The sequence below is a fragment of the Prionailurus viverrinus genome, chromosome B1 (genome assembly GCF_022837055.1).
Source record: "Prionailurus viverrinus isolate Anna chromosome B1, UM_Priviv_1.0, whole genome shotgun sequence".
NCBI classification, from domain to species: Eukaryota; Metazoa; Chordata; class Mammalia; order Carnivora; family Felidae; genus Prionailurus; species Prionailurus viverrinus.
Window position 1 is genome coordinate 27,128,774 of NC_062564.1, and position 25,011 is coordinate 27,153,784.

The 25,011-nt window shown below is 37.7% G+C and overlaps 1 protein-coding gene across 1 annotated transcript in view; it reads left to right on the forward strand.

The window, feature by feature from the left end:
• Positions 1-25,011, forward strand: part of TNKS (tankyrase) — a 214,131-nt gene that overhangs the window by 119,239 nt on the left and 69,881 nt on the right. The window contains exons 6-11 of the mRNA XM_047855551.1: positions 13,664-13,758; positions 15,707-15,773; positions 16,090-16,276; positions 21,769-21,890; positions 23,536-23,627; positions 23,720-23,798. Coding sequence (XP_047711507.1) covers positions 13,664-13,758; positions 15,707-15,773; positions 16,090-16,276; positions 21,769-21,890; positions 23,536-23,627; positions 23,720-23,798 — 642 coding nt within the window. The remainder of the gene's footprint in view (positions 1-13,663; positions 13,759-15,706; positions 15,774-16,089; positions 16,277-21,768; positions 21,891-23,535; positions 23,628-23,719; positions 23,799-25,011) is intronic.

Sequence of the window (25,011 nt, forward strand, 5' to 3'; positions counted from 1 at the left end):
GGATGGAGGCTGGGAAGTCCCAAGGTCAGGGTGCCAGCATAGTCAGCTTCTCAGCAGGGCTCTCCTCCTGGCTTGGGGAGGGCTGCCTTCTTGCTGAAAGAGGAATTGAGCTCTTGGGCACCAACCCCATTGTGAGGACCCCACTTTGTGACCTTATCCAAATCTAACTACTCCTAAAGGCCCTATCTTCAAATACTGCCGCATTAGGGTTAGGGCTTCAACATAGGAATTTGCTGGGGTCGGGGTGGACACAAAACACTCAGTCCGTCTGTAACACCTGGTTATTTTTGTGTCACTACTTTTTTTTTTTTAAAGAAATACAATAATTGCTCAGGAATCTTATTTCCCTCCTCCCCGCCCCATGCATAGTCACCCATTTATTTGCTTGTTCAATTAAATTGGAATTACAAAAGAAAATTTCTAAGAAGTATCAAGAATCCCCATAATATTCTTTTTTTCAAAAGACTGTTTTCAGTGACTAATAAGAAAACATCTTTCTCTACTAAGAATAGCATCAGTAGTAAAACTTCGGAAACACTATGAATACCATGCATAATTGTTTGAAATGCCTGTTTGGGTAGCCAAATTAGCAAATTTGAAAATAGACAAACTCTAAATATAAAATGTTTCATATATTGGTTTTCCTTTTCTGAAGATAGTAACATGATAAAACCCTACTCTGAATACCATAAAAACGCCCATTAAAGTCATCTCCTAGTTTCAGAGAGGGTTCAATACCTCTTAGAATTGGGGAAGGGGCTATGGGCAGGGAACAGAACTAGAGCTCTCTGCTCCTGACTACTCTCGGCTGCCAGATTCACAAATGCCAACTCAGAAGCAACAAGGACTGTGTCACTGAAGGAGCTGTGAGGAATTTCTCCCAGTTTGCACAGTTAAAATGACTAATGATCTAACATGGAATGATTCCCTCACAAATGATCTTTAGATGCCAATCAGTGTGACTTGTGTCCTGTCTCAAGAATCAGCCAGCTATCTGTTGAACATTAGTTAGAATCTTTGATGTTTAGATTTAAAAACCCAAGACTGTAAATATTAACTGTAAAAAGGGATTCGTGTGAGGTTTGGGTTGTGTGAAAACTTTTCCGCTTAAGGTATAAAACATCAGGTTCGTATCAGACATGAAACCTGGTTTCCATAAAGTCTGCCAGCTGTTTCCCATTAAACAATGCAAAATTAATGTTGCACCTTCTGAGAGTGCTAAGCATTCTGTTTTTTTCTTCCTCCCATACAAACCCTATGAGAGGAAGCTAGAAACTCATTTTCATGCATACATTTCAATTCTGCTAAATCTGAGGCTGGAAAAGAGGAAAACAAATTTCTGGCTGTTGAAGAATCCCCTTGGAGTTTCCATGATGAGAACGTTAAGTTAAAATTGAATTAAGTTGGCATTCAGAGCTTTATTCTCACAAAGATTCCTCTGTGGATTTCCTGTTCTTTCTTGTATGCTCGTTTCCTTTCCCCTCTCCTCTTCCCAATACACACACTAAAGATAGTCCTTTATATTTTCAATATAAAAATAAATTTTTATTATAAAAGACAGTTGAAATACAGAAACTTTGTTTTAGAAGATATTTCATAAATTCTACAAATTCTCAAATGCCTTCGATTCCTTCCTAAAGATGCCTACATATGTTACTTTGGAAGAATATCCTCTCTGAGCCTGGAGAATATCAATCATATTTTACCTCTGTTCATGTAGCTTATCTAGAATTCATAGAATCTTATTTGGAGAAGAACTTAAATGACAGCTAGTCCAACTTCCCAGTACAGTTCTCATCTTCACTATGGGAACTCTGACAGAGTGTCGTCTGGCTCTGCTTGAATACGCTCTTAAAAAAGTGAGAGCTCACTGTCACTGGTTTGGATCAGCCAGCATCTGATTTAGTCCTGAATTTCAGGTTTCACACATTAGGGAGGCATATTGACCAGCCCAAGGGTGACTAGGAAGGTAGTCAGGACACTATTCTGGAAAAAGCAGTTGAGGCAACTTCAGGAATTTAGTTCAAGAGACCAAATGATTGTCTGTTAGGGATCTGCAGAAAAATCCTGTCCTAGGAAAGAGGCAGGTAAATTGTCTTCTCTAGTTTCAATTTTGTTCCTCTTTTCTTGTCTTCTGATACTTACTATTTTAGACAACTTCTGTTGTTAAGAAGTCCTACATTTCCAGGGTGCTCATCCAGTGGTATGGTCACACTCTCATTATTGGTAGGATTTCACATACAGTATCCCCTGGATCACTGCTGAAGTAGCCAGAACTACCAATGTGATCCCTGCCTACCCAGTTACCCTTCTGCAGTCAGCCACACTAGTCCATTTCTGAACATGCTATGCAGAACCTGAGCACCCAGGCAAAGGAAAAGAAGGAAAGCGGAATGAGAGTTCTGAAGTCAAGACTGTCTGCTTTTGATCTCCAACTCTGCTGTTAACTTGCTGTATTAATCCTCCTCTTCCTCAGTTTACCCGTTTGTTATATGGAGATAATAGTTTCTAGCTCTGATCATTGTTGTGTAAAGTAAATACAAATTAGTAAATACACATTTTGAAGAGTGCTTGGTACATAGAAAGTACCCAGTAGATTTTAGCTATTATTTTCAATAAACCACTTTGTATTTTCAAAATGTTTTCATGTCTTCTATTTCATTTTAGCCTGAAAATAACTCAATGAGGAAACCATTACTGTTGTCACCCACCTCCTCCCATTACAGAGACTGTGACTTAAAAACACTAATATGTTAAAACACTTCAGTTCTAGGAGTGGTATCATGTCTGTTTTGAAAAGTCATAGTCATGGGGCTTCTGGGTGGCTCTGTCAGTTAGGTGCCCAATTCTTGATTTTGGCCAGTCATGTTCTCGTGGTTCACAAGTTGGAGCCCCACATCAGGCTCTGTGTTGACAACACATAGCCTGTTTGGGATTCTCTCTCTCTGCCCTTCCCCAGCTCACACACTCTCTCTCCTCTCAAAATAAGGAAATAAACTTAAGAAAAAAAAAAAGAAAGAAGAGTTATAGTTCTGACATAGTCCACTATGATAAGACTATATATGTTGTTAGCTTTGTTTAGCTCGAGGTACTGTGCTTGAGAGAACCATTCACCAGGAGTCAGAGGACCAGAGGAAAAGACTAGAAAAGAAAACATTACTGTAGAAGGATCTAGTAATGTGCAGTCTGTAGAAGAGACAAGTTAAAGGAAACAAAGTTTTTGAAAAAAGTATGAATAAAATATCTTTTTAAAAAGTTTTATTTCTACCTTGGCTCATCAATTTTTATTCTCCAGATAGTTTCTCTTTTAAATTCTCTTTATAATAGCCCAAGAATTGAGAAACTTCAAGGATGAGATTGTCTAATCTTCATTATGGTACTATTTTAAATCTCCCTTCAAAAGACAGGCATCAGTGATATGTATTTCCATGGACTCGTGCCCATATGGATTCTCTAGCTTATAGTTTGTTTTGATTTTGATTTATGTATCCCTGTCTCAAAGAACTTCTTAGGTATTCCTACCAAGCAGATTAATCCTGTCTCTCTGCCTGAAAGAAATTTAATAGCTCTAATTATGTGGTTGTTATATTTTCCTGGGAATTTATATTAATGGCTGATAACAGTATTTTATTTGTAGAGGGGAAATACTGATCTATCTTAACCAAATGATACGTTTGAATGAGGTGTTTTTTGTTAAGATAGCCAGAGCAGAGATGGAACAACCTGTCTATTTACAGACAACCGGGGAACAATTATGATACAGCTACACAATGGAAAGGCTAAGCAAAGACTAAGATTAGACTTATATGTACTAATATTTTAAGAGAAAAAAAGCAAACTTCAGAAGACTGTAATATGATCCATTTGTGTGACCCAAACAACAGTAAAAAGAACTCAGAGAAACACATGTTCGTGTACATAGAAAAAAAATCTCACATGCTATTTGTGCATGTTAAGCAATGGTTACTTACGGGAAAGGGGTTTGTTGAGCTAGAGGAAGAAATTGAGGACATTTTACTTGATATTATTTTAGAGGGAATCATGATTTTTATCATTTAAAATAATTCTTTTGGGGAGGGAATGGTGAGTAAAGGTAAATGATAAGTGAGACCAGTTAAAACTGAGAAAATACTTATGTAATACCTCATTTTTCTGAGAGAGAGAGAGAGAGAGCTCTAGAGCTGAAGTGTAAGCGAGGGAGGGGCAGAGTCAGAGGGGAAGAGAGAATCTTAAGGAGGTTCCATGCCCAGCGCAGAGCCAACGGGGGCATGGGGTGTGGTGCTCTGTCTCACAACTGTGAGATCATGACTGGAGCTAAAATCAAGTGTCAGGCGCTTAACTGACTGAGCCACCCAGGTGCCCCTGTAATATCTCATTTTTTTTTAATTTTTTTTTAACGTTTATTTATTTTTGAGACAGAGAGAGACAGAGCATGAACAGGGGAGTGGCAGAGAGAGAGGGAGACACAGAATCTGAAACAGGCTCCAGGCTCTGAGCTGTCAGCACAGAGCCCGACGCCGGGGTCGAACTCACAGACCTTGAGATCATGACCTGAGCCGAAGTCCGACGCTTAACTGACCAAGCCACCCAGGCGCCCCTCATTTTTAAAACCATATCTGAAAGTCTGTTTGTATAAAAAAGTGGAAATAAGTATTGGAATTAAAAAATTTTTTTATTATTTATTTTTTGAGAGACAAAGACAGAGTGTGAACAGGGGAGGGGCAGAGAGTGAGAGAGACACAGAATCCAAAGCAGGCTCCAGGCTCTGAGCTGTCAGTACAGAGCCTGACATGGGGCTCGAACTCACAAACCGTGAGATCATGACTTGAACCAGAGTCGGACACTTGACCGACTGAGCCACCCAGGCGCCCCAAGTATTGGAATTTTTAAGTGTAATGATTTTCTGTTTGTTTATATATACTTTATTTTAAAAAAAGATGGCAAGGGGTGCCTGGAGGGCTCAGTTGATTGAGCCTCTGACTCTTGATTTCGGCTCAGGTCATGATCCCAGGGTCTTTGGATCAAGCCCCACATCAGACTCTGTACTGAGCATGGAGCCTGCTTAAGATTCTCTTTCTCTGCCACTCTGCCTCTCTCTCTCTCTCTCTCTCTCTCTCTCAAAAACAAACAAAAAAACCCATGATACCTCTAATTCACAGATTCATAGAGGTAGTAACTGTAAAACTGATGGTACACAGAGCAATCTTACCACAAAAAGTAGAATATCCAGACATGAAATGTTGCCTGATATGATACCGTATGACATACCGTCTATGAAACATTCTTGCGAAAGAAGTTTCATGTGAAAGAGGAAAATATAGATAGGCACAAGTTGATCACACAGGAAAGACAACAACTAACAAGGTCTCTTCAACAAGTCCATAAGGTGAAAAGAGAAAAAAAGGAGAGAAGGAGACTTAATGGCACAAGAACAAAAGTACTGATCCTGACATCCAGTGAACCAGTGTTAGGAAGTTTTTTCAGCCAATGATGAAATGTGAATATTGGCATGGGTAATAGATGGATATACCCCTATTCTGTTAGATGTACTAAGTTGGGGGTTTTGAAAGAAAATGCCCATAATTTTTAGAGATACCTGTGGAAGTGTGTGTGGGCGAACTGTTACAATGTCTTGAATTTGCTGCAGAATACTTTAGTGGGAAAAGGAAAAGATAGATGGCAGAGGCCAGTGTAGCAAAGTCTTAATAATTAATGGTTGTTGAATCTGGGTGATGATTACATGAGTGTTCAAGTGCTGAAAAGATCATAATATTTTTATCTTATGAAGCCATTTTTGTAACTGTTCCTAGAGCAAGAGGCTGAAGGAAGAACTTGAATAGTATATGGAGCTTGTATGGACTGAGAAAAGGTTACGCTTGAGTCTTTTGAAGAAATTGTTAAATGGAAAGAGAAGTATCCTTTGTTATCTCTTGAGCCAGCTTTTAATAGGATTCTTCTCCTAGTTTGGCAGAGGAATAAGCCTGGCTTTATTCAGAATGCCTGTGTGCCCTTGCACGTAGGCACACACATACAGACACACACACACACACACGATTTTCTGACTTGGGACAACTCCAGGAACCTAGAAACTCATTCAGCATTAAGCTGGAGTGGGGTGACCAAGCATCACAGTTTGCCTCAGATGAATGGGCTTCCTGGGATCAAAAAAATCTTGGGCAAAGCAGGATGAGCTAGTCAAGGAAAGTCTAGGAAAGTCTAGAGGATTTGATAGAGGTCAAACTGGGCCCTCATCTTAATGAAAACTGAAATACATTATATATCATGAGGTTAGACAGCTGTCTGATAACTTACATCATGGCTTCACAGTTGTGGTTTTGTTCTTTCCTAGGGAACGCATCAAACATCACGCAGGCATGTGTTGAAATGTAGGTGTAAATCTCTCACATAGATTTAAAGTCTCATTCACCAAGCTGGATCATTCATGTCCTCTGTTCCCTTTTAGTAATGTAAATCAAAAGTTGACAATAACTTTGATTTTGTTAACACTCTACTAAATATAAGGGACTATGTTAAGCCTTCAAACGTAAAATTAAGATATATTCTCTGTTCTTACGAGCTCACGGTGGATTAGAGGAGGCAAATAATTACTGTATGTTATTTTGTGACAAGTGTTACAGTAAAAGATTGTGGCAAATGGTTTTAGGACCAGTCTTTGGCAATCTCTTTTTTGTATTTTATTTGCAAAAGTATTCTACAAAGACAAAACAAGAGGAAAAAAGAATTATTTGGAGTATTGGTATTTTGGAATCTCGTTTTAAAGTCTCGTTCAAAGGATGTCCCAAAGTTTGTGCTTTATAAAAATAGAATAACAGTCTTAAGAAATTAAGAATTAATGTTTATATTTTATGCTTTTGAGATGAACGGTGTTACAGAGATTGGGATGTTCTGTGTGATAATGGTGAACTTCAAAAGCTTTCTCAGCACTGTCAGATCAAGGAACCCTTTCCCCTGTACCCAGAAGTCATTTGTGAGAGAGCAGTATGGGTTTTGTGTTAAAATATAAATGCTAAAATTCCTTTGGCATTGAACATTTGTAATAATGCATTTAAATCTTGAGACATGGTTATCATGATTTCTTTGCTCAATGGAAAAAAACAAGATTTAGAAATTAAATTTTTATATTCTAGGCACGTAATAATACATTGGTCCCTGAAAGCTCATAGCTGCCTTATGGATCCCTAAGATTCTTTTATTTTAATATTTAACCCTCAAGAATATTTTGTCTTTTCATTGTTGTTTTGATTTGTTAAGAAGTTGCATGAAATTCAATTTAAATGGGAGAATATTTTGTTACTAGTTAATTTCTCCAGAAGGTATTTCACTTATTAGTATAATCTAATTCCCATTCATTTCAGCTAATTAGTAATTAGGGTATTTGAGCCATGTGGAGTGAACCAGGGAAAGCAGAGTAAAAGATGATGTTGGAAAGTTGAAGAGTAGTGATAGGAGAGATTCCCTATGGTCTTCCAGATCATTGTATAGACTTAGCTTTTACATCTGGTGAGATGAAGAGCCACTGAAGATTCTGAACAGGGGACTGGTGTATCTAACTGGTATGTTACAACAGGATCACTCTGCTGCTATGTTGCATGAACTCTAAGGGGATTCTTCTGGAAGCCAGAATGCCAAATAGAAGGCTGTTGCCACTCAGCCAGCTGAGAGAGGATGGTGACTTAGACCAGGCCAGTGACCGAGCAGTGACTAGATTCTGGAGATGTTTTGGAGATAGTGCCAACAGAAATACTCTGATGCGGTGAGCATCGTGTGTGAGAGAAGGCTGGTACTCAGGAAGAACTCAGGGTTTTGGACCTGAGTAAGAAAAAGGATAGAGTTGGTATTAACAGCAATAGGAAATTCTTCAGAGTAGGTTTTGGAGGGAGTACTAGGAGCTCAGTTGTGGGCCTCGGCATGAGATGTCTTCAGCATGTCCTTGTGGTGACATCAAGTAGGAAGTTAGATTATGAGAGTCAGGAGTTCAGCAGAGAGACTGAGCTGGAGATATGACTGAGGAGTTGTCAGTGTACGAATGTTATTTGAAGCCACAAGACTGCATGAGGTCACCGAAGAATGATATTGGTAATGAAGAAAAGAGATCTAAGGACGTAGTCCTAGAGTACTCCAGTGTCAAGAAAATGAGGAGCAACCAGAAAAAAAGACTAAGGAGTAACCAGTGAGGAGGGTGTCTAGGTATCCTAGAAACCAAGGGGAAAAATATTTCAAGAAGGAAGAGAGGTGATCGGCTACGTCAAATAGTGCTGACAGGTAAAGTAAGGTGAGGACTGACAAATGACCACTAAGAGATAACTTCTAAGCATATAAAATACTTGATAAGGTGATAATAAGTTGTAACTACTGTTTATTGGGCTTTTTCTGTGGGATACTGTATTAGGTGCTTTATACAGTTTTCTGTAACCCATTAAATAGCTTTATATGGTAAGAATTACAGTTCTCATTTTATAGATATTGGAAGCCAAGGCTCCAAGACACTAAGACATTTGTCCAAAACTATATACCTTGTAAAGTTGCAAAGCAAGAATGCAAACCCCAAATGTAAAAGGCTTTACTTTTTTCCTTATATTGTACTGCTGGACTTACAGTAAGGTTGCCACCACAGTTTTTTAACAGGGTTTTCACCTGACATTACTTTATGCATTTATGTGTAGGGTAAGTTAAAGCTATCTTACATGCTTTATTTTGTGATGAAAATTTAAATCATAAAAGGCAAGGGTAGATATATATGTTTGGTTTTTTTCCTGTGGCCTGAATCCAAGAAGAAAACTTTGAATTAGGAGATTTCTTTCAGTAAAGATTCTTTTTTCCATACACATTTTACAATATGAAATATCAATAATAACGTTCTCTATGGCAGAGAAAAGTTTTTATATTTGCAATTGTCCCATATTTTATCACTCCTCAGGCTGACTTTTAAAATATTCCAACAGAAAAATCAGTTTTAAGAATCCATCTAAGGTGTGCAAACTAACGGCGATTGCTGGCCTCTGTATGATGATGTCTTAGATATTTGCTTCTTGTGTTTACTAGTTTCCAACCACCGCAAAATCAAGGAACATGTGTGAATATTTTACAAATGGGTTTTCTTTATTTTTTCAAAGCCTAAATTGCACTCTGTTAATTATCCTAGCATTTAGAAAATTACTTTTATCATTACTTGGCCATTTCGCAATTGTAAAAGTATAAAGTGGGCACTGTGTGTTAACCATGCACTAAATTTAGTCTTAGGCCATATGATTTTAATTGCTTTGCGTCAGAAAATAGTATTTGGTGTGTATTGTTTACCATCTAGCTAACCGTTACACCTACTGAACTTCTTTCTAGAAGAAAAACCTCTGGGCTCTTAGTAGTGTAAGCTTGTTTAAACCATCCTTGGTTCTTAATTTGTACTTTTTCTTTTTGCTTTGTACCCTTTCCTCAAATTTATTGCATGCATTTACAGATTTGTATGTGCCTTCTAGCGATACGATTCAGTTTACATAATTAGCATCCGCATTATGGTGACTACTTGGAAAGTCTCATCTAGCTTATTCTGTACTTACTCTCCCTGCAAAGTTATCTACTCCCTTGGCTCAGCTACCCCTACTGAGGCACTGCTACCATTTTGCTAACTGACACTCTCATTATCGCTCTCCCTCTGCGATCTTCAATTCAGGTCTTCTGCTGTTAGTTTGGCCCCCACCCCCAGTTTATTCTCTGTGGAATAGCTAGAGCGATCTTTCCCAAACTGCAGTCTTACATAATTTTCTGCTTCACATTCTTGAGGGGGTTCCTGTTGTTCTTAGAGTCCCCCCCCCCCATCTCATACACTGAATTTAGCCACTGAAGTTTCTTTAGTTCCTCCGTGTCCTCTGGGTGTTAATATGTGCTCTTCATACTACCTGGAATAAAGTTCCCCATCCTTTTGCCTCAGGGATTTCTGTTTATCCTCCAGTCTCCCCTCAGGAAGCAGTTCTGAGAATCTTTCCTAAGCCCAGTCCCTTCTGCTAGCCTCCAGAGCGGGTTAGGTATGCAGCCTCTAGCCTCTCCTGACATCTTGAACTGTTTGTCACATTTAATGGTATTTGGTGAGCACTGGGTGTTTTATGTAAGTGAGGAATCACTAAATTCTACTCCTGCAACCGATACTATACTATATGTTAACTAACTTGAATTTAAATTAAAAAAAAATAGTATTTGCTTTCTCTAGTTGATTCCTCAGAAGCTAGGCTTTTGTTTCTTCATCTTCTGTCCTTCTGAAGAATTAGTATGTATGTATTTCATTTAGGGACTCATGTTTTGGAGGAAGAAGACTCATCAAGGCAAAGTATCGAGCCTTTCTTGTTTACCATGCTACCCCTAGCACTTAACATGCTGCAAGATACACTGCACATGCTAAAATATTTTAAATGAATGCCAGTGATCACTAAATTTGTGTTCAGCCTTCACCTCTCCTGAATTCTAGTTGGTCCCATGATCACTAGGGTATCAGGCACCTCAGATTCATAAACCCAAACCTCTTCCTCTTCTCTCCTCCCTTCCCCGCCCCGACCTACATCCTTCTTTTCTTTCATCTGTCACTGACATTTCCAAACTGGAACTGCTGTATCCCTTACTACCTGCATCCGTCAGTTATCAGACTCTGTCACTTCTGCTTTCTAATAGTTCTTGACATTACTCGTTCCTCAACTCTTGTTTTTTCCACAACTGCTTTATTTCAAGCCTGTCACTTCCTGCCTTGTCAACTACAGAGCCTTCTACTTTACCTGATCACAGCAGTTTAGAAACTAAGTACGTAGCCATTTTGAAAGCATTATAAATAATTTTTAGTCTCACTGATTTGTAAAAATCCAGAAACTAAATATTTTTTCTTCTGATTAATTCTTCTAAATAAACAGTTAGTGTGTGTGTGTGTGTGTGTGTGTGTGTGTGTGTGTATGTATTCATCTGCTTAGGGACTTTGTTCATTTTCAAGAATCAGAAAAACTATTATTAAATCAACTGTATACAAATAAAATTTTGTAAAAGATTCTTAGTATGAAAAAGGGAAATCTTTTTGTGCATCAGTAATGAAGGTGTCACTTTTTTCGTATAATATTAAATGTCAGCTATGTCCTATAAAAGAGCTTACTGACTTATTGACCAGTCATCCAGAGCAGTCACTGTCTCTAGAGGAAGCTTCCCAAGTGCAGTATAAAGTTCAATTAAGTGCTGAAAGTGGGCCAAGATGGAGTAATAGGGACTAGTTTTACTTTCCCTCTTGAAACAATAAACACACACACACACACACACACACACAAATGAAATCTATGAAACAGTGGTTTTCAAAAATTGGACATCATGCAGTACGTATAGTGATCCCTGAGAGATAAACATTAAATAAGCTGAGCTGTGTGACTGCTCTGGCTTACTGCCAAGAAAGCGTTTCCAGTCCTTAAACAGGAAAGGGGAAACCCAGGAGGAGCCCCGTGGTCTCCCTGAGTTGAGAAGGTGGAATTAGGAGTTTAGGGAGACCATGGGGCAAGAGTTAGCAGGTTGGAGACCAGCGAAAGGAGAGCTCCAGAGATCTGCAAAGGGTCCGCTTACAGTGTTCAGCTGAGTACTGATTTGATAGAAGTATGAGGAAACCACAAGAGGCAAGAGAAGAACCATGGAAAAGAGGATTAGAGGGAACAACTCTGGCAGGTCACATAGCATCTGTCACTGTGTCTGTTGCTACCAGCCAGAGTGGCCAAACCTCTTAATTCACCAGATATCATAAGGTACTCAGAAGGGTAATAAATACCTCACTAGGAGAGAAAAATTAGTCTTAGACTTAAAAAGCTGCTCTGGACCTGTTTAACAAAGCTTAAAAACAAGCTTGGAAAGCAACCTAAGATATGTATCTTTGGAGTCCCCGAAGGAGAGAATGGCGGAAGAGAGGGCAGAAAAAATACATGAAAAAATTATAGCTGAAGGTTTTCCAAATTTGGTGAAAACTATACAGCACAGATCTAAGAAGGCCAGGAAGCCCCGAGCATCACAAAAGGAGAAGGAGGAGAAGGAAAAGGAGGGGGAGGAGGAGGAGGAGGGTATACCAGTATACTTCACAGTCAAATTGCTTGGAGCCAGTGGTAAAGAGAAAATATGAAAGCATCTGGAGGAGAAGCCACCTGTATAAAAGAATAAACATAAGCATGTTGGCAAATTCCTAGTCCAAAATGATGCAAACCAGAAGGTAGCAAAGCAACATCTTTAAAATCTTAAAGGAGAGGGAAAAACAGTTTTAAAAATAACTTGACATCTCCTGTCAGTATCATCTGCAGTAACATTTGACCCGTGTCCGAAAGCGGAAACTTGAATGGGCAAGGTGTTTGATGATACAGAGATTTTAATCATCTATTTTGGTACGACATTTTACATTTTGAAAGTGTTTATATATGGGAGAAAGCTTGCTTTGGGCACATTTTGGAGGTAGCTAGGATGGGTGATTTTCTATTTTATACATGAAGAGGCTGAGATGTATAGGTAATATGACTTAAACAGTTTCATAAGACCCAGAAATAGAATCAGGCTTCCTGACTTCCTCTTCAGGACTCTCTTCTGACCTACTCCCATCGCCTCACTATTAGCTGTGTACTACTCAAAAATATTTCCTAAACTTAGAGGCTGTCAGAATATACCACGTGCCTTGAAGTGATTGTTTTGTATCTTGACGTTTGCAGTACATGAAGAAAAGAAATTTAAAGTCTTACTAAAATATCAAGGTCCAAATAGAAGACAGGAAAAAATGAGAGTACATTAAGGTGTATTAGGCCTTGTGTGAAAAGCTGTTACAGTATTTAAACTTTAAGGAAATGAGCAAAGGTAGGAAAATTGCAATGGTTGCAGAGAACCTTTTAATTAATGTTATTTCCTTTTTTAAAAAAGAGGTAAGAAGTTTGATTATTTTAATTACCATTTAAATATGAGCAGAGATTCTTTTAATAACTTGGTTCAGATTAATGTGGCAGAAATTGGTTGAGAAGAAACTAGATTTTTTATATATGCTGCATCTATAGTACATAAAATAGAAGAATTAAATATTATCTTATATTTCACTGCCTCTGATATAGCAAATTAACCCCTTGCTAACAGCCATGTGGAATGAATATGGTCCATTGTCCTTGTTGTTGCCACTAAAGTTTCTTCAAATTGTTCTTTAGAGAGGTTTCTCAACCTTTGTGTTCAGGAGAAATTTTGAGGGCCAGATCTTTAGGGAAGTCCTTATGGTAGAATTGAGATTTCAACGCTTGAACTTGAAAAGTAGGCAAGGTTGAAGTAGAATAAGGAAGAATGTTTTTCGTTATAACATGGTCCTCTCAGAACACTGAGGACAATTCCTGTTGGAAAGAAATAGGAAATAAAGTAGAGAAAGTAGGCTGGAGCTAGATTACTGAAGGCCTTAAACCACAAGTAGGAGAAACCGCTGAACAGCACTGAAGTTAGAATTTACTCCTGAGGTGAGTGAACTGTCATCCAATTATGCAATGTGACTTTCTCGCACTTCAACTCAGTGCTTTCTGTGTATGTTAGAATGTATTGTGTTTCAGTCTGCATAAGCACAGATGACATGACAGAACGAGGACGATTTACCTGAAGAGAGGACGTGCTTTCTTTTTCTTTTTTTTAGTCTACGCCTCTACATCTGGCCGCAGGCTACAACAGAGTGCGGATAGTACAGCTTCTTCTCCAGCATGGTGCTGATGTTCATGCAAAAGACAAAGGGTAGGTGTATCCATCTATTCCTTTTTTGTTTTTATTAAACATTTTTTTTCTTCATGTATGTTTATTCCTGAGAAAGATAGAGTGCAAGTGGGAGAGGGCCAGAGAGAGGGAGACACAGAATCCAAAGCGGGCTCCAGGATCTGAGTTGTCAGCCCAGAGCCGGACGCGGGACTTGAACCCATGAACCGTGAGATCATGCCTGAGCCGAAGTCGGACACTTAACTGAATGAGCCACCCAGGCGCACCTCAGTTTATTTCCTTTAGTGGTCTCACCCATGGACTGTCATGCTTTGTTTTAGCTTCTGATACACTAAAGCTTTTGCTCACTGAACAAAGTCCTAAATCCATTTCTTTATAGCTTGTGTAGCACTTTAAGAATGTTTGCAACTTCAGTTTGACTTCATTTCCATGTTCTACTCATTAAAGATGCTTTCTCATAGTAATTTCCTAAATTAGTTCAATTTTATTGCAGTTCTGTTATTTGAAGTTAAATTTTGCTTTTCTCAATTATTGATTTTTCAACTCAAATTGCATTTCAGAAAGGGAGATGAAACAAATAGAAAATTCTGATAATCCAGTAACGTAGCTGTCCTGTTCATCTGGTGTGTAAGGATCATCTTTTATTAATAAACCAAAAGCATACGTTTACAATATTCTGATTTGGTTTTTATCCTGATAAAATCTTGGACATCTGAACTGAGAACATTTACAAAGGTTGAGGTGGGAATGGAGGGGAGAGGGACAGTTAAGAAAGCAGCGAAGCCCTTTATTTTATGAATAGGTGTGTTTTGGGGAACTTAGTACCGGTTTCCTATCTCGTCTTCAGAGACATAGGAATTAGGTCTGCTCCTATGTGATGGGCTAACATTTCTCATTATCCCACCTTCAGATCTAAAAGAGAATTGACCTGGGGCGCCTGGGTGGCTCAGTCGGTTAAAGCGTCCGCCGTAGGCTCAGGTCATGATCTCACGGTTCGTGAGTTCGAGCCCCGTGTCTGGCTCTGTGCTGGAAACTCAGAGCCCGGAGCCTGTTTCGGATTCTGTGTCTCCCTCTCTCTCTGCCCCTCCCCCGCTCACACTCTGTCTCTCCCTCTCTCTCTCTCTCTCTCTCTCTCTCTCTCTCAAAAATAAATAAACATTAAAAAAAAATTTTAAATAAAAAATAAAAATAAAAGAGAATTGACCTTAGTACCCAGGTAATGTAGATCCATATTACACTCCGGTCATTGGCAGCATAAAGAAAAGAAGCCCCGGAGGGAGGAGGGTCTCTTTCACTTTGCCCCTCTCCCTGTCAGGAAACATTAGAAATGAAGAAACAACTCAGTGCCTGAGACACTTACCAGAGAGGGAATCCATCATTTCAAATCCTCTTCTTGGTACTGTTTCTGTCTCGCCTGACATGTACCCTATGTGAATGGTGTCCCCATAGTACAGGGGCACAAATGCCTCATGCTCTCGTACATCTCTGTTCCCTTATGCTTGTCTGAAAACAGAGAAGTACACCACAAAAATGGGAGTCCTTGACTCATGCAGAATGAGAGTTGGATATGTAAGTCATAATAGTTTGGATGTTTCATTCTGATGCTGGCAGTTACCTACAGAGTGAAATAAAATGGTAGGAAGGTTTCAAGTCACTCTCCATTAACATTTTTCTACAAATACTTGATCTTTAAAGCATGCAGTTGTCAATTAGCTCATGTCCTTCCTTTTACCTCAATGCTTTTCTAATTGGTGTTTTTATCATATTTAAGGATTGTGTACACAAAGCACAAGATAAATACAAAAGGTTAAACATTAGCTATGCTTTGTAGCCTCTTATTAAATATTTTTAAATGCTTTTAATATAATTATATTTGGATTTATTAGTTTTTGTCTTTTAGCACTTAGATAAATGACTATATGTTGTTTGTTTGAAATTTGAGTACATTATTGCCTTTTTTTCCATTTAGCGGACTTGTGCCTCTTCATAATGCGTGTTCATATGGACATTATGAGGTCACAGAACTGCTACTTAAGGTAAAAGATGTTTGAAAACATTGGATACTGTTTGCTTTTTTTTTCCCTAACTTGTCATGAGTTTTCATGTGTTGTGGGAGCCAATAAGAGTTTTAAGAAAATAAAATGTTTTTAAAAAATACTACTGTTGCCTTAAAAATGTTAAAACATTCAACCTATTTTAAATTGTCTTTAAAAGCTGAAATGAAAGAAACTAAAATGCTTATTGGCATTTCAAAGAGTCACAGCTGAAATTTACAATGAGATAAATGTCTTCTGAGTTGTACTAAGATCCAGTGAAATGATCGCTGACCTGAAACTGTTTTTCTCAATCCAGCATGGAGCTTGTGTCAACGCTATGGATCTCTGGCAGTTCACTCCACTCCATGAGGCTGCTTCCAAGAATCGTGTGGAAGTCTGCTCTCTGCTACTTAGCCATGGTGCTGATCCTACACTAGTCAATTGCCATGGCAAAAGTGCTGTAGATATGGCTCCAACTCCCGAGCTCCGGGAGAGATTGACTTGTATGTATTTATATCTCAGACTCAACATTGCTTGCTGTAAATTGAAATATCTCATTTTTGTTTAGTTATGAAGACTGGTGTTCTGTCCAACTTGAATAACAACCTTCTATTCTTACACGTACGCTAGTTTGTAATCCCCCTTTCTGATCCTGCACTTTTCTTCTAAGGCTAATGAGGGTGAGTCAATCCATAGCCATTTATTGCATGCTTACTCTGTGCCAGGTCCTGCAAGCACAACAGTGTACAAACCAGGAAAAAAAATCTGAGCTCACAGAGCTTATAATTCTGGTGCTGTTGAGCACTCACTATTTCCCAGGCCCTGCAAGCTCGCACAATCATGTTTGTGTTTCTTGTGTGTGTTAGCCTAAGTGCAATCATTTGCCCCAATTTATTATTTTTTTTAAGTTTTTAAAAATGTTTTGAAAGAAAGCGTGAGTGGGAGAGGGGTAGAGAGAGGGAGACACAGAATCTGAGCAGGCTCTAGGCTCTGAACTGTCAGCACAGAGCCCGACGCGGGGCGCAAACCCACAAACTGCGAGATCATGACCTGAGCCAAAGTTGGACGTCAACTGACTGAGCCACCCAGGTGCCCCAACTTGCCCCAATTTAAATAAGATCTATTTTCAAGATTTGGTGGAAGTAATATTCTCATATATAGATATATATTACCTATATATACATATGCATGTTTTTTATTCTAACTTTATTTTTATTTTTATTTAGAGGGAGAGAGAGACAGAGTGTGAGCAGGGGAGGGGCAGAGAGAGAGGGAGACACAGAATCTGAAGAAGGCTCCAGGCTCTGAGCTGTCAGCACAGAGCCCGACACAGGGCTCGAACTCACAAACCACAAGATCGTGACCTGTGCCTAAGTCAGATGCTTAACCGACTGAGCCAGCCACACGCCACCATATGCATGTTTTTTAGATAAGCTTTTTGTCTTGGAATAGTTTTATATATATATATATTTTTTTTTTTTTTTAATTTTGTTTATTTTGAGAAAGAGAACGTGCATGGGTGTGACAGAGAGAATCCCAAGCAGCCTCCGCAGTGTGAGCCCAGAGCCCATCATGGAGCTCAATCTTACAAACAAGGAGATCATGACCTGAGACAAAATTAAGAGTCGGGTGCTTAACAGACTGAGCCACCCAGGTGCCCCTGTCTTGGAATAGTTTTAGATTTACAGAAAATTTACAAAATTAGTGCATAGAGTTCTCATATACTCCATATCCATTAACATCTTACATTTGTATGATACATTTGCCATAGTTAATGAACTAGTATTGATAGATTATTAACTAAAGACCATATTCTACTCAGATTTCCTTAGTTTTTACCTAAAGTCCTGCTTCTGTTCCAGGATCTCACTCAGGATATTACACTACATTTAGTTGTCCTATCAAATACTGAGATCTGTTTAATTCTGTATGTGGGCATTGCAGGTTTAAATTCAACTAGGCATCACCTACCTACCATTTAACTCATCCTATGGTTGGTATTCTCTCTTAGGATTCTAAGAATCAGGTAACTAGATTTAAATGCCTAAGAAAATCTTTAAATGATAACTTAAGAAAAAGGCAGAGTCAAAATGATGATGTCATTTAAATTTAAGCAGATTTTAAGCTGGTTTGTATTAAAACAGGAAGACTTGCAATTTTCACTTTAAGTAGAAATTTAAACTTATTTTGGTCCTGGCACAGATAACATCGACTAGATTACAGTCCAGCACAAACCAGATTATAACTGGGCAGATGTCTTAGCAGTGAATCCTCGTAGAAATGCCTTTTTTCTCTCTCCCACTCATATGACCCTTGCCATATGTTATCTTGCATCATACAGTTCATTCTTCTATGTGCATGTTCTATCTTCACGGTGAAATTTAAGTTCTCGAAAGACTTTTCATTTCATTCATGTCTCCTTAGCACCCGCACAGTGCCTCGTTACCCAGTAAAAATGCGTTGATGGTATTTGTGTCTGGATCTCTCTATCTGCCCCCCTCACCCCAGCACAGTTCATTGTGAACACTGTGCACAGCAAGTTTATTGAATTGAATTGAGCTCAGAACTTTTTTTTAATCTTTTGTTGTTGTTGTTTTTTAATTTCCTTCTTTTAGTTTATACCCTGGGCTCAGCTTTATCCTCCATGTCACCTTTGACTTATTTTTCCTTTCAAGCATTTTTCCCATTGTATTATTATGAGTTTTTATAGTGTCTTTCACTATCTGATTCCAGTGTACACATTATGACTTAACAGAAATTTATATAGTTTTGTAAAAGAAGTTCCCTGATTAGAGTACTTTTCAACCTGCTCAAGTATTTCTTTTACTTTATTAAATAAGATTCCGCCAAGGAATTATCTGAAGAAAAGGATTTAACAAAGTTGGAACTTCTCTGGGATTTTCATCATCGTGCCCGCTGCCTTACTCTAGACATTCACAATTAACAGAGTTCTTCTTCTTCTTCTTTTTTTTTTTTTTTTTTTTTTAATGTTTGGGTTTTTTTGAGAGGGAGAGAGGGAGAGTGCAAGCAGGGAAGGGGCATAGAGGGAAGGAGACACGGAATATGAAGCAGGCTTCAGGCTCTGAGTTGACAGCACGGAGCCCGAAGTGGGGCTCGAACCCACGAACCATGAGATCATGACCTGAGCCGAAGTCAGATGCTTAACCGACCGAGCCACCAGGCACCCCTAACAGAGTTCTTAAGAAAAGTATACAAGGGGCACCAGGGTGGCTCAGTTGGTTAAGCGTCTGACTTTGGCTCAGGTCATGATCTCTCAGTTCCTGAGTTGATGCCCCGCTTGGGGCTCTCTGCTGTTAGCACAGAGCCTGCTTCAGATTTTCTGTCCCCCTGTGTCTCTGCTCCTCCCCCATACTTTCTCTCTCTCTCTCTCTCTTTTTTCTCTCTCAAAAATAAACATTAAAATTTTTTTTTAATTATATAAGAAACAAACAAGATTTTGATCCTACCCATGGTTATAGGCATTTTCATTTCACACTTTTTTTTCTGCTTTTCTCTCTTTTTTTTACTGTTTCCATGAAGTGAAATGAGCAAGGTAGTTTGGATTCTGCATATATTAAAGCTGAAAATACCGAACGTAGCTTTCATTCTTGTTTCAAAATGATTTTGAAGAGGAACTTAGGGCGCCTGGGTGACTTAGTTGGTTAAGTGTCCGACTCCTGATTTTAGCTCAGGTCATGATCTCATGGTTTGTGAGTTCAAGCCCTGCATCAGGCTCTGTACTGGCTGTGTAGAGCCAACTTGGGATTCTTTCTCTCTGCCCGCCACTCTCTCTCTCTCTGAAATAAACTGAAAACAAACAAACAAACAAAAAAGAAACTTTTATAGCATCTTATAAGTATTAAGTTTTCAAGGTAAGTTTGAGTATAATTTGCAATTTTATTGCCTTCTTTTTGCTACTTAAGTACTTCCTTGAGGTTTTAAAAACAAAACTTTATGTAACCTTTGCATTTGGAGGGATCATTGTATTGTTGATAGATTTTTCCATTCTCTGTTTTTTTTAATCTTGAGTATACTATATTTTAAATTTGAAAGCCAATTTGGGCAGACATCTTTACTTTTTCCTAAAGAGCAAAGATAAGGAATATTTTATTTCTTGTTATTTGAGAAAATATTATGTCTAATTGCATTGTTGCATACATCCTAATTTCGTAATTTCCTTAGTATTCTAGTCCTATTACTTATGTTTTTTGTAAACTTACCCTTGTTTTTTTTTCTGAGTCACCTATCCTGAACTCAAAAGAGTAATTGAAAAAGTAGAATTGCTTATATCATTTTGATAGTCATAGAGCATTTGTCATTAGAGAAACAGCCAGTATGATTTGAATTCCATTTAACTTTCCCCAGACTGATGGCCAAAGCAAAACCATACTTTCTGTTTGAAATCCGTTCTCAACACATCACCTTCCTTTGCAGTCGGCAGGATCCTGCTCCTTACATATGGCAGTTTGTAATTCTTCCGCTTAATTTATCCCTAATTTTATCATTAACATGAAAATCTATAATTTTGTGTTTTGAAAACACTGGTTTACTTTTACTTCACTTGACCTTAACTTTGCGTTTCTGAAGTTTCAAAGTCCTATACTTTGAGGAATTTAGCAGTGATAAGGTACCACTAAACAAGAAGTTTCATAAAAATGGTTTCTCCCCTGCACCTGCCATGACTTATTTTATAAATATTCACCATTCATGCAACAAATTGAATACGTAATATACCATATACAAGCAGTGTGCTAAGTGATAGGACTACCGTAGCAAATAAGATCATGTGATCTGTCCTGTGACGTAAGGCTAATGCAAGTGCAGGGGGCTTCATAAGAAGGAATCCTAGGCCAATAATGGAGAACATCAGGTAGGTCTAACCAGAGTATCTAAACTGAGGCCTTGAGCAATGATAGTAGTTCTCTTTTTTTCTTTTTTAAGTTTTTATTTAAATTCCAGTTAGTTAACATATAGTAAAATCTTAGTTTCAGTAGTAGAATTTTGTGATTCATCACAGTAATAGGAGTTATTAAGGCACATATGTTTCCATGTGTGTCTTTCTCTGTCTTTTGAGGGACAGAGGGGAGTGAGATGGGGAACTCAGGAGAGGAGAGAGGAAAAGAAAGGAATTTAGTAGCAGGCAGGTGCAAAGGCTATGTGGGCTGGCCGGGGATTGCTATGTAATATATTAGCTTACACATCATTTGCATCTTTTTAGAAGAATTTCCAGCTTTTTGTCATATCAAAATACAAACCAAAACTATAAAATAGAAAATATGACTCTAAGTTTTTAATTAGAATATTGGATTTTTATTTATGCAGTTAATTAAGAAATCAATTTTGAAGAAATCTCTTACTTGCCTATATAAATCTCTTATACAAATAATAAAATACTATTTGTTCTTCAAAAAATTATCAGACTCTTGGCACTTCCCCTATAATTCAGTTCTTCCCTTTTCAGTGCTACAACTATTAATATTTTGGCAAATACTTCTCTAAGTGCCTTTTTTGTACCATTTCTTATATTTGGTTGTGGTGGCAATGGCAGTAGTAACAATACAAAAAACCTGGGTCAACCTGTCATACCTCTTTTGCTACTTGATTTTTCATTTAATTATGTATATTTTCATGATAGTGTGTGCAGACCTCCTTTTTTATTAAGAGCTATAAAGTATTCCAGTGTATATATGTTTAGAACCGTCTTCCATTTGGTAGATGTTTTTGGTTGCTCATTTTAAAACTTAGCGGGGGTAAATGTGTTTGTATGTGTGCATCTCTGTGGACTCTGAGTATAAAATCGTGTTATTTCAGAGCATACATTTTTCAAAATTCTTCATTAACTGCACATCCTCTGTGCCTTTATCATCCTAGCATCATGTTACTGCTATTGATAAAATAGAGTAATATGTAAAATTAGTATTTTTCTTATTTGTAATCATGCTAATGATTTTTACAGATATTAAATCTTTTATGTCAACCTTTATTTCATTGACAGATGAATTTAAAGGTCATTCTCTACTGCAAGCAGCCAGAGAAGCAGACCTAGCCAAAGTTAAAAAAACACTTGCTTTGGAAATCATTAATTTCAAACAACCACAGTCTCATGAAACTGCCCTGGTAAGATTTCATTGTTAATCCCTTCCTTAGGTCTGTAATAGAAGCACAATGTACGATTTTCATTTCAGAACCCTTAAGTAACTTTCCTATCAGAAATACCAGAAATTTCCATTTTAATGTTGGTTGCATTGATTTTTAATTTGGTTCAGGAGATGATTGCTTTCATGCATGAGAGAATAGATGTTTGCTCACCCTTGATTTGGGAATTATTTTTACCTTTGTCCTTACCCAACTGTATTCTAACAAGTCTACTTTTGTGGCCAATTCTTTCATAAAATACAAGATGTGATTTTCTCTATAGAATCTTTTTCTTATGGTTGCTAAGTAAAGACTGTTTGTCTTCTGTGGAATATTAAAAGTATTTTTAGAGATACTTGCGTTATCCTTTGGAGCAGTTATCCAAAGAATTATTCTTAATTTTCCAAAGAATTACTACATTCATTATAGAAAAATACGAAGATTATGAATTTTTTGTTCCAGACTGTACACATTGTTTTTTAAACAGTTCATGTGTTTTCTTCTAACGTACTTTCAGAAAGATTAGCTGATTTTTCTTATCATTGGTCACATTAAATTTCAGGTATAGGGCCGGTAAAATTATTCCTGAGTTCAGAATTGAAGCATGTGTGATGCCTATATCACAGACCTCTAAATACGCTTCAGTTAAAATTCCCGCATATATCCGGTACAAAAAAGTCAACCTGTAGTCAATACCTGACGAAAACGACACTAAAAGAGTCATCAAACTGAAATGGGCCAGCTGTATGTACACTTAAGTACGTGCCTCTCAAACTGGTGTTCAGATATACTGACGTTATACAGCGTTATGCCGGGAGATACCCAAAGCAACAGAATAATCCTGACCTGCTTTTTGGGCGTGTTCATTTTATTGATTAGTAAGTAGGTTTTAACTCTTAAAATTTTATTTTTTTTAATGTTTCTTTTGAGAGAGAGAGAAAGTTGAGGACAGGGCGAGAGAATCCCAAAGCGGGCTCGCCGCTGTCAGCACACAGAGCCCAACACGGGGCTTGATCTCACAAACCATGAGATCGGGACCCGAGCCGAAATCAAGAGTCAGACACTTAACACACTGAGCCACCCAGGTGCCCCTACTCATAAAATTTGAATATAAAACATTAATATAAAACAAAGTTGAATACAAAAATCATATAAATACAGGATAAAACATTAAGCCTCTGAGAATACTTCTCCCACTAAGCTCCACTAAGTCTATTACCTCTTGCCTATCCCTGGGCGTATAGGCTTATATAGTGCCAGGAGTGGCTCTGGGGAAGATTTTAAGAACTATTTATTTATGTAGCTGACAACCCAATGAAGGATTGAAAAACTGAGGTATAGATGTTTGTACCTTTGGAGAGGCAGTATTCTGTTACCTTCAAACAAGCATCGGCCAAAGGAAGAGAAACAGTCTTTCTTAATGCTTAACTAAGATAATTTTATCTTGTTTTAAAGGCCCGTGTCTTGCACTTCCACGGTGTTTAGGGAGAATTTGATCATCTCCATAACATAAAATATGTAAACATTTTTTGACATAACAGTGTTCTAAAGAGTCAGCAGATGCTACTTAATTCAGAATTCTCCTTTTAAATAGAAGTTTATTAACTTAGTTTTGTTTACTTTACAGCACTGTGCTGTGGCCTCCCTGCATCCCAAACGAAAACAAGTGACAGAACTATTACTTAGAAAAGGAGCAAATGTTAATGAAAAAAATAAAGAGTAAGTGCAATCGCAGAAGGAGGTGTTCAGCTCTTAAAGGGGAAATGCAACAAAAGTTAGGACATTACATTTTCCTTCTCTCCTCTCCGCAGTTTCATGACTCCCTTGCATGTTGCAGCAGAAAGAGCTCACAACGATGTCATGGAAGTTCTACATAAGCATGGAGCAAAGGTAAGACACACATCAGAAATAAAATCCCAGATTTGGAGTTGAGTAGCTAGCTGCTTTTAAGACTATTACTATTCTCTCTGATTTTCCGGGAGAAATTAATTTGGTAAAGGACTCTTACCGTGTATTTGAAGTCATCTGTTCCCTTGTCAAGCTAATTTAAGTGCTGTTACTAATAAAAATAATGAGCTGTGTCTTATTTCCTTTAATGTCATTCTTCCGTAAAGCAATAAAATGTAGCTCTGATCTTATCATTTGAAACACATTTAACTTTGCGTTGTTTTACATTAATACTGGAATTGATATATTTTGATAGTCAACATCATTGATGGTTTATCAGAGAATAATTTATGTAAATGATAGTCAAAATATTGCTACTTACTCTAAAGAATATTTTTATTCCTTCAAACTGGTAATGATAATAATTTTCTCAAGTGACTGAAAAAATAAGAAATTTGGGGGTAACCATTTCTGTTGACATTGTCTGAAACTATGAATTGCTTGAGGGAGGAAGGAAGCAAACTGGTTGCTTTTCAGAGTTAACTTGAATATGCATATTTTTAAATCCTCAAAAGCACATATATTTTTAAAGCAGAAGTCTCCAAAGTAGACACTTTATGGAATATACAAGATGAGCCATTGAGAATAGGAAAAATATTAGAATTTTAATTTTTTTAATCCTAATTTCTTATTTATGAATAAAGAAGTTGAGATCTACTAACATTTAATTCAAAGATTGATGCTGGCTCCCTCTATGTGTCTGTGTGTCAGCCTGTCTGAGTCGGTTCAAGGTGGTTCCTCTGAGGAGAATGGGAGGCTCAGTAGGGAGGGGTTGTCACTGACAGACTTACTCATCTGTTCACTTCCAGCATGTTGTGACATATCTACATGTCCACACAAGTAGATTCATGGATACTATCCTAAACGGTAGATCCTTCATAAATAACATTGTTGGTAATCCGAGGGAATGACAATTTGATGGCATAAAGAGGTTGTCTGGCTATTTCATGAATTAGTATTTTCAAGAATATTGATCTTAGTTCTCGTGCTTTTTGTTTTGTTTTGTTTTCTCCTAATATATAATTGTTTTAATATCATTTAGTATATAAAACTTGATTTCCATAAAAATGTTTCAAGAATTGCCTCTTAAAATAATGAAGCACACATAAATGTGAGTCAAACTACTGAATTCCAAAACAAATGTAATGAGTTATAC